Raw genomic sequence first — 10,064 nt, 5'->3', positions numbered from 1 at the left:
GAGTGAGTGTGAGAGAGTGAGTGTGAGAGAGTGAGTGTGAGAGAGTGAGTGTGAGAGAGTGAGTGTGAGAGAGTGAGTGTGAGAGAGTGAGTGTGAGAGAGTGAGTGTGAGAGAGTGAGTGTGAGAGAGTGAGTGTGAGAGAGTGAGTGTGAGAGAGTGAGTGTGAGAGAGTGAGTGTGAGAGAGTGAGTGTGAGAGAGTGAGTGTGAGAGGTGTGAGAGAGTGAGTGTGAGAGAGTGAGTGTGAGAGAGTGAGTGTGAGAGAGTGAGTGTGAGAGAGTGAGTGTGAGAGAGTGAGTGAGTGAGAGTGAGTGAGTGAGTGAGTGAGTGTGAGTGAGTGAGTGTGAGTGAGTGTGAGAGAGAGAGTGAGTGAGTGTGAGAGAGTGAGTGAGTGTGAGAGAGAGAGTGAGTGAGTGTGAGAGAGAGAGTGAGTGAGTGTGAGAGAGAGAGTGAGTGAGTGTGAGAGAGTGAGTGTGAGAGTGTGAGAGAGTGAGTGTGAGAGAGTGAGTGTGAGAGAGTGAGTGTGAGAGAGTGAGTGTGAGAGAGTGAGTGTGAGAGAGTGAGTGTGAGAGAGTGAGTGTGAGAGAGTGAGTGTGAGAGAGTGAGTGTGAGAGAGTGAGTGTGAGAGAGTGAGTGTGAGAGAGTGAGTGTGAGAGAGTGAGTGAGTGTGAGAGAGTGAGTGAGTGTGAGAGAGTGAGTGAGTGTGAGAGAGTGAGTGAGTGTGAGAGAGTGAGTGAGTGTGAGAGAGTGAGTGAGTGTGAGAGAGTGAGTGTGAGAGAGTGAGTGTGAGAGAGTGAGTGTGAGAGAGTGAGTGAGTGAGTGTGAGAGAGTGAGTGAGTGAGTGTGAGAGAGTGAGTGAGTGTGAGAGAGTGAGTGAGTGTGAGAGTGTGAGAGAGTGAGTGAGTGTGAGAGAGTGAGTGTGAGAGAGAGAGTGAGAGTGAGTGTGAGAGAGAGAGAGAGAGAGTGACACACGGTCGCCAGATTGCAAACATGAAGTAAAACATCAGGTAGTAAACGTGTCCGAACTCGAAAGCTCGAGTAATGCAAAAACACAGAGAGCGTTTAGTAATGCTTTTATTTTATAACTACATTTTAGTCTCTGCTTTTCCCGTCAGCGATATTGCATGTTGATATAGTCAGAGTTATCGGTTGATGGCGGGGTCATGGCAGAAAAGGTCGTTATGATGAGTTGAGGACGCTGTCGCTCGCTGTGTCACTCGCTGTCGCTGTAGTTCTGGTGAAGTGCAGGCTTGTTCCCGACGCGAGTCGACACTCCTCTGTCATCAGCACTGGCTCCCTGCTGGCGGTTTGGTGTGTGTCTCACGTCTGGGCCGCTCGTAACGCCTGTGAATATCTTTCAGAGACAGAAGAAGTAGACGAGCTTTAGACGTGTGTGTGTGACATCCTTCAGCTCGTTCTGCACACACACATCAGCAGTGTCTGTTTCTCCTGTGTGACATCAGAAGAGCTTTAGCAGAGGCTCCGATTCAATTTCCTGCGTGATCGATCCGTGTGTGTGTGTGTAGCCCCTTTCACAAAGAGATTCCGGAAAATACACGGATAAAGTGACCAGGGATTTGACCCGGGTTCGTTTGATTTTGGTTCATTCACACTGCCAGTGATTTTCCGGAATCAGAGAGTGCGTTCACACACAACCCGTAAAAAATGCCGTAAAGACACGTGACATCGATGTGACTTGTAATCTCAGCAGCGTCTTAAGTTTGCTTATGAGCTGCGATCTCTCTCTCTCGGGAAACCACGCTTGTGCATTTGTTTCTCTGATTCGATCATAAACTTGCGCATTACGTACCGTTTAACAGCTGGCGAACGATCCCGGCTTCAGCGTCATCACTACGACACGGCATTATTACGGCTTTTGTTCACACAGCGCGCGTTCCGGGACTGAACACGGCAATGTTACTAGGTCACCAACCCGGCATCAATCCCGGGTCGAGTTTGCGTTCACACAGAAGGCGCTCTGGCAATTTGCCGGCAATTTGCCGGGTTCAAAGCGCTGTGTGAAAGGGGCTTGTGTGAGACAGACACACTGAACTCTCTGCATACATATAGGCCTATGGCCTTTTCAGATATATATTGATCAAGTTATTTCTCTCTCTCATCAGTGTTTGATTGACAGGTGTTTCTGAGTGTTTACACTCGTGATGTGTGTGTGTGTGTGTGAGACTGATGTGATGTTTACACTCGTGATCTGTGTGTGAGAGAGACTGATGTGATGTTCTCTTGTGTTCACAGATCCACGTGAGTCCTGAGAGATTCGACATCATCAACTCTTCCTTCACGTCCGTCTGTCTCTTTATTCTGTCTGTGTGTCGACTGATTCAATGTTTATATTTTCATTTTGTGTTCTGTCCTTCAGTGTGTGTATTTTTATGTTTTAAGAAACAGTAAAACATCTTTTTATTCATTAATTGTCAGTGTCATTTTTCCTGATGGATCCGTCGTGTTTCCGCTGTGCTTTAATCCGTGTTCTTCAGAGAGCTGAACATGTTCCTCACGATCTTCTCCTCAGTGACGGCAGATGATCCGTGTGTGTCCGTAGCTCCCGCTCTGAGAACGGGAACTCTTCTTCTACTGTAAGAGTCAGTCTAAACATGAACACCCAATTTATACTGTGAGAAAATAAATCTATAATAATATTTGGAAAATGTTTAGTTTTTAAGTTACAATATTTATTTGTTTCTACTCATTAAAGTATTGTAGTGTTAGATGTATTATTTATTGAGATTATTCATTGGTGCTTGAGTTTGACTTTTTGAAATGTAAGTCCTGGAAAACAGCTTGAGTTATTGACAAATGCTTTTTATGAAATTAGTTTATATAAAATACACAAATACAATCTTTTAACTGTAGATTAACGCTGCAGTGCGTCTGAGATATAGAGCTGTTTCGCATGATATTAATATGATACAGCTTTCATTCTTCAGCTCAATCATATTTTCTTGGGAGAAATAACTCTGTTTGAATGAGGAAAGCGATCTCTTTGTCAGTTTCCTCTCAGTGAGGAGGTCCCCCGACTGACAGCGCTGCTCAGTGGATCGATCTCTATGAAGTGAAACGTCAGATACCTTATATCTGTCATTTGAGTAAAAAAAAGAATAAGATATTGTTTGATAAGTGCTGATTGTTGTCCATGAAATCCCAAACTCCTTGAAAAGTCCTGGAGTTTGATTAGACAGAATGTGTATGAACCCTGAGCTCTTCATGACCATCAGTGCAAGGTTCTCGTTAAAGCGGCTCAAACACATCAGTCTGACACTACACTCAAAGCTTTTCCTCGGACCCGTCTGAAACACACATCAGTCTCCTCTTCTACAGCTGCTCGCTCTCCTTTAAGAGTCTTCTATCGCGTCTGACGTGTAGATGAGGGATTCAGGGGTGTGTGAGCATCATGTATCAGAGGAGTGTGTGTTGATGCTGTGTCTCACGCTGTCGGAAGTGTCCTGCTTCCCAAGCTCGTCCTGTTCAAGTGCTTTTGTTGTCAGAAAGAATAGGAATGATGGAGGACACCAGGTTTATTCTTTCCTATTTCTTGAGGAAATCTTATTAAAGTCAAAATGTATTGAAGATATTTAATTTTGAATCAAATGTAGCGTCCCATTCACTGACAACCATAATAACATATCTAGATAGACAGCTTGCTGATGATTCTGGAATTTTGGTCAAATACATGTTATTTTCACTGTTTATAAACATGAATAATCATTTGAAACATATTGTATATGTAAATATGCACTACCTTTATAAGGCGATGTATCTGTTGTGGAAAAACTAATATAGAATAGCAGTTCACAGCAGCAATCGTTCTCCTCTCCGCCATGTTGAAGGTTCCGACTGACGTGGAAATCTGACTAGGAATTTCCAACTTGGAATTTCCAACTAGGAATTTTCTACTTGGAATTTCCAACAATTCATTTTTGATTAGGAATTTTCTACTTGGAATTTTCCGACTAGGAATTTTCTACTTGGAATTTCCAACAATGAATTTTTGATTATGAATTTTCTACTTGGAATTTCCAACAATTAATTTTTGATTAGGAATTTTCTACTTGGAATTTTCCGACTAGGAATTTTCTACTTGGAATTTCCAACAATGAATTTTTTATTATGAATTTTCTACTTGGAATTTCCAACAATGAATTTTTGATTAGGAATTTCTACTTAGAATTTCCGACTAGGAATTTTTGACTACGAAACTCCGACTAAAAATTTCCGAATAGAAATTTTCTACTTGAAATTTCTGACTAGGAATTTTCTACTTGGAATTTCCGACTAGGAATTTCCAACTAAGAATTTTCTACTTGGAATTTCCAACAATTAATTTTTGATTAGGAATTTTCTACTTGGAATTTCCGACTAGGCATTTTCTACTTGGAATTTCCGACTAGGAATTTTTGATAAGGAATTTTCTACTTGGAATTTCCAACAATGAATTTTTGATTAGGAATTTTCTACTTGCAATTTCCGACTAGGAATTTTTGATTAGGAATTTTCTACTTGGAATTTCCGACTAGGAATTTTTGACTACGAAACTCCGACTAGAAATTTCCGACGTTAATTCAAAAGATTATTCATATATGTAAATATGCACTATATGACAAGGCGATGTATCTGTTGTGGAAAAACTAATATAGAATAGCAGTTCACAGCAGCAATCGTTCTCCTCTCCGCCAATTACCGAATAGGAATTTTCTACTTGAAATTTCCAACAATTAATTTTTGATTAGGAATTTTCTACTTGGAATTTTTGATTAGGAATTTTCTACTTGGAATTTCCGACTAGAAACTTTCTACTTGGAATTTCCAACTAGTAATTTCCGACAAGGAATTTTCTACTTGGAATTTCCAAAAAGGAATTTTCTACTTGGAATTTCCAACAATGATTTTTTGATTAGGAATTTTCTACTTGGAATTTCCGACTAGGAATTTTTGATTAGGAATTTTTACTTGGAATTTCCAACAATTAATTTTTGATTAGGAATTTTCTACTTGGAATTTACGACTAGGAATTTTTGACTACGAAACTCCGACTAGAAATTTCCGACGTTAATTCAAAAGATTATTCATATATGTAAATATGCACTACTTTATGACAAGGCGATGTATCTGTTGTGGAAAAACTAATATAGAATAGCAGTTCACAGCAGCAATCGTTCTCCTCTCCGCCAATTTCCGAATAGGAATTTTCTACTTGGAATTTCCGACTAGGAATTTCCAACTAGGAATTTTCTACTTGGAATTTCCAACTAGGAATTTTCTACTTGGAATTTTCATTTCCAACAATGAATTTTTGATTAGGAATTTTCTACTTGGAATTTCTGACTTGGAATTTTTGACTAGGAAACTCCGGCTAGGAAATTCATATTTATGATAATTCTGATAGCATGTGAAGGCAGCACCACTGTCTATAAAACATACAATATGCTTCAAAAGATTATTCATATATGTAAATATGCACTACTTTATGACAAGGCAATGTATCTGTTGTGGAAAAACTAAAATAGAATAGCAGTTCACAGCAGCAATCGTTCTCCTCTCCACCATGTTGAAGGTTTATGGCTCCGACTCTGATGTGGAAATCTGACTAGGAATTTTCTACTTTGAATTTCCGACTAGGACTTGGTTGGTTGTTGTTTTTTTGTAATTATTATTGCTTCAAGGATTTTTGTTGTTGTTTCTATTTTTTGCATGTAAATTGCTATATGTAAAGATACAGAAAAAATTGTCAAATTGTTGCATTTCTCATTCATTCTTTATGTTGTAATACAGCCAGTAAAATGAAAAGATCTCATTCTTTCCTATGATGAAATACTGATTTATGTGAAAAATCATTCAAACTTCTAAGATAAAAGTTCATGATTTATGTAATGCTCCTGTTAGTGTTTTTTATGTCAGTGTGTTATGATTGATGTATGTTTCTGAATGAGAATTGTTGCCAGTGTTTTGGTGGAAGGAGCTTATTTTAAGGTCTGAGTGAGTTTTGGAGGTGAGATTAACCAAAATTCATCTTAGTAATGATTTTTGAAAAATGGCTTCAGAATTGAACAATGCTCTTTAGCAATTGAGAAAAACTGTAAAGTTTATGGCTCGCAAAACTCAGGCATCAAAATGATTTCTGAGTTTCCCAGAAGTAAATACTGAAAGAGTGTTCATCTACAATTTCCGACTAGGAAACTTATATTCATGATAATTCCAATAGCATGTGACGTGACAGTCATGAAATGACAGAGGCATGAAAACCAATCAAATCCACAGACAGAAACGCTTTGTTGACAGAGGGAACTGGCAGACTGTTCTTGAGTACAGTTGCTCGACTCGATAGACACACACACACACACACACACACACACACACACACACAACCATTCCAGAAATTGTGTATGACATGCATTGCATTAAAAAGCTTTGCTTGTCTAATGGCTTCGGCTGCTGCTTCAATATCCTAAACATTATTTGTGCGTTTGTTAAATGATGCCACTAATTCCTCTAATTAACAGTAATGACTCCATGGCTCTCGTTATGATGACTTGAGCTTCATATGGAATGGCGTTTAGAGGTAATGACCCTCATCTGCGCTGACGGCAGTAAATTACACCGTTTCCTGTCATCTTTGCGTTTGCTAAATTGGAAAATTGACTTCCTTGTCCGGCTTCTGGAGAGCCGAGGAGAATCTCCTGATGAACGTGATGACTGTCTCGATCGGATCAGAACCGGATCACAGTGAAGCGGTTCGACCCAGAGATCGAGTCGCACCAGAACCAGGCGTCTACTCTTCACACAATACAGGCTACATATAATTAATACAAAGATTGAACTAAGTATACATTTAAATGCAAAAATGTATTTTAAATAAATGGAGTAGAACAAATACATTTTGATTTAAATACAAACACTTGATAAAAATAAATTACATTTGTAATATATATATATATATATATATATATATATAGTAACAATATTAAACTAATAATCTAAATAAACAAACACATTTTAATAAAACATTACATTTATTAAAATAAATACACAAAAGCTGAAGATGAACGGATGGAAATGATGTTTTTGGTGGAAAAAACTGTGACATCGTTTCTTTCCTTCATCATTTGTCAGGAACGAAAGCATAATAAAGGTGTGAGTGTTCAGAGTGTTTGATGAGGATCAGGGCTGGTTCTTCAGCTCCGGTTAGTTCATAATCTTGGTTTGAGTGTCGAGTTCCTCCGTTCCTGAGGCGAAGCTGAAACCAGGACACAGAGATCAGTGTCTGACAGTCAGATGTTTAATTCCTGGATGATTTGACTTCGCCTCAGTGGATCAGATGTTACTGTGGGCCGTATTAAACTGGTGTTTCCCTTCACACACACACACACACACACACACACACACACACACTCCTGTCCGAACCCTCTCAACTTTAAAGCTCCAGATCTCACAAAGCTTTCAGGACATCAGGAACAAACGCTTCTCTTGCTTTGTATGATCAGAAAGAGTCTGGTATGATCTCATGCTTCTAAAGTAACATGTGAACCTCGGAGCGATTCCCACGACACACGAGCACATCATATACACACACACACACACACACACACACACACACACTCACGCCTCGGCCTCGAGACCAACACACTGAAGTATTGCTGATGTTAGACTCAGATTGAACAGCGACGGAACGCTTTATTGCTTCGTTTGGAGATGATCTCAGGGCAAAAACAGCGGATGTGAAAGTGAGAAAAGCATTCAAACATTCCTGAATTATTACCCAGAATGCAGCAGCAGTCGAAACACGAACGGTTGGTTTGGTCGTTTTCAGACAGAGAGTAAATCTAATGATCTTTTCCTGCAATAAAGATGTTTTGAAACAGAAACCTGTGTCCTGTTCTCAGCTCGACATCAGTCATCACGTGACCCACATTAACTGGCTTCATCTGTGGGGTCAAATGTGAAGGTGATGAAATGATTGACAGTTCACGGTGTGATTTGGTCACGTGATGCGCGTTTAGCCGTGTCTGGATCAATAACGCACAGTCAGACTCAGACCTGTATGAAAACTGATGGGTTATTACTGTGATTTCTGAACTCGACGGAGCGTCAGGTGTTGCTGTGATTGGTCGAGAGCTTCTGTGTCGTTTTGTTTAATTGATCTAAATATCAGACACCCCAAGTCTCCCGGAAGTTCCGGGAGTCTCCCGCATATTGATAGCGGCTCCCTGATGCCCGCAAATCAGTTAAAATCTCCCGGAAGCAAGAGCGCGCAAACGTAGCGCGCGCACGGCACTAGCGGCGCCAGGATTTTGATTGTAGGTGGGCCTCCAGAAAACTGGATGGGCCAGTTAAAATAAGGCCAAAAAAAAAACAAAACAAAAAAACGGGTTCCCCTTCATCTCCGTTTCAGCGCTTTTCTGGGCACTGAGGACAGCGACTCAGTAGCCTAACAGTTACCTGAATTTAATGCGTAATTATCATAGGTAAAAAAAAGAAAAGAAAACTTAAACAGGAATTTTTTGTTGCTTTTTTTAATACAATTACAATTTAATTTAATTCATTGTTTAGTAAAATTATAGGCCTATTATTTTTAGTTTATTAACAGCAACAACAGCTGTAAAGATGAAGTTGACGATCGCCATATCTCCGTAGTGAACGCGCCTATAGAGAGAAATGCACATCATGGATTACATCTCTGATTATGTAGCATTTCTTTTCGTTTTAAATTGTTAAAAAGACATTTCAAGCTTTCTTAAGATATATTTCATGTATGTGAGGCCTACGCTGAGTTTCGTTAAGTTAGGATGAGAATGAGATGCGCTCCAGTTCACAAGCGGACGCCTCCATGATTAGGCCTATATCGTCTACTATATTTGCTTCTTGGTTCCAGGAAATTGGTTGATAATTTTTTTAATAAAAATTAAGATACAATTTATACAAAACGAAATTCACTTAAAAAAAGTCTTTCTACAAAACAAAACTTAATTAAGTGGTCAAAATCATGTCTGACCCACGCCATGTCTCTCGATATATTGCGCATCCTATCTTACTCGTGCGGTTCACTTTTCATAATCAACATAGATGAAAAAATAACATTATAATATTTTAACAAATATGAAACTAAATGAGCTTATTTAATGGCTACAACACGTATAGTAGACCTACAGACTCTCTATTTGTACAAATTGCTGCATTCATTTTATTCTGAATTTTGCACACATAAGTTGAAAGTCATTTGTTTGTGCATAGCAAAACATATCTGCAACATTTATCAAGTTCACTGATAATTATGCGTGCATTTATTTATTATTATCTTAATGAATAATGAAACAAGGACGAAGCATGTAAACTGCGTTGTTTGTTTAGAATGGAATGGATCGCAAATAGATCCGAACGAAGAAACGTACAAAACCATAGTAGAAAATGGGTGGGCCCAGACCTAAAATGGGTGGGCCCAGGCCCACCCGGGCCCAATGGTAGCGCCGCGGCTGGCGCACGGCAGAGAGAGGGAGCGAGAGCTTGCGTGTGTGCTAGTGTGCGTGTGTGCCTCGGGATTTTATCTCTACTCTCAAACCGAATTCATCACAAACCCCCCCCGTTGGAGATTTCTCGAACCGATTTAAACATAACCCCACCCCTGGTTAGTGACATCACAAACCCTAAAATGTACATAACCCCGCCCCCAGGTTAGTGACATCACCAACCCTAAAATGTACATAACCCCGCCCCCAGGTTAGTGACATCACCAACCCTAAAATTTACATAACCCCGCCCCCGGGAACACGCAGTGCATGTTGAGAAGAGGAAGAGTTGTAGTCGAGCTCATTTGTGAGTTCAGCTAAAGCTGTCGCATCCGTCTTTCACATTTATTGCAATACAGTAATATCATGTCACTCTAGGCATCGTACAACAGTTCCCACACGAGCGACTTATAGATTATCATAACAGAATATGCTAATTGAAGATAGTTAACTCCACATCAGCAACACAAACTCAACTAGCCGTTCAGAAACGCCCTGTTGCTCTGCATGTTGTCACTTCTTCTCGAGTCTCTCCATCATTGTCCGACTCT

At 39.9% G+C, this 10,064-nt stretch overlaps 2 protein-coding genes across 3 annotated transcripts in view; both read left to right on the top strand.

The window, feature by feature from the left end:
* bub3 (BUB3 mitotic checkpoint protein) overlaps positions 1 to 2,423 on the top strand; it is a 14,862-nt gene extending 12,439 nt beyond the window's left edge. For both annotated transcript variants that reach the window (XM_082151343.1, XM_082151344.1), the window contains exon 8: positions 2,252 to 2,423. In XM_082151343.1, the coding sequence (XP_082007469.1) occupies positions 2,252 to 2,261 (10 nt within the window). In that variant the 3' untranslated portion in view covers positions 2,262 to 2,423. The remainder of the gene's footprint in view (positions 1 to 2,251) is intronic.
* hmx3b (H6 family homeobox 3b) overlaps positions 1 to 10,064 on the top strand; it is a 73,075-nt gene that overhangs the window by 21,706 nt on the left and 41,305 nt on the right. The gene's annotated exons all lie outside the window — the stretch shown is intronic.

This window comes from Leuciscus leuciscus, assembly GCF_965113295.1.
Source record: "Leuciscus leuciscus genome assembly, chromosome: 21".
NCBI lineage: Eukaryota > Metazoa > Chordata > Actinopteri > Cypriniformes > Leuciscidae > Leuciscus > Leuciscus leuciscus.
Note: the sequence above shows the minus strand (reverse complement) of the source record. Positions and strands in the feature narration are given on the sequence as shown.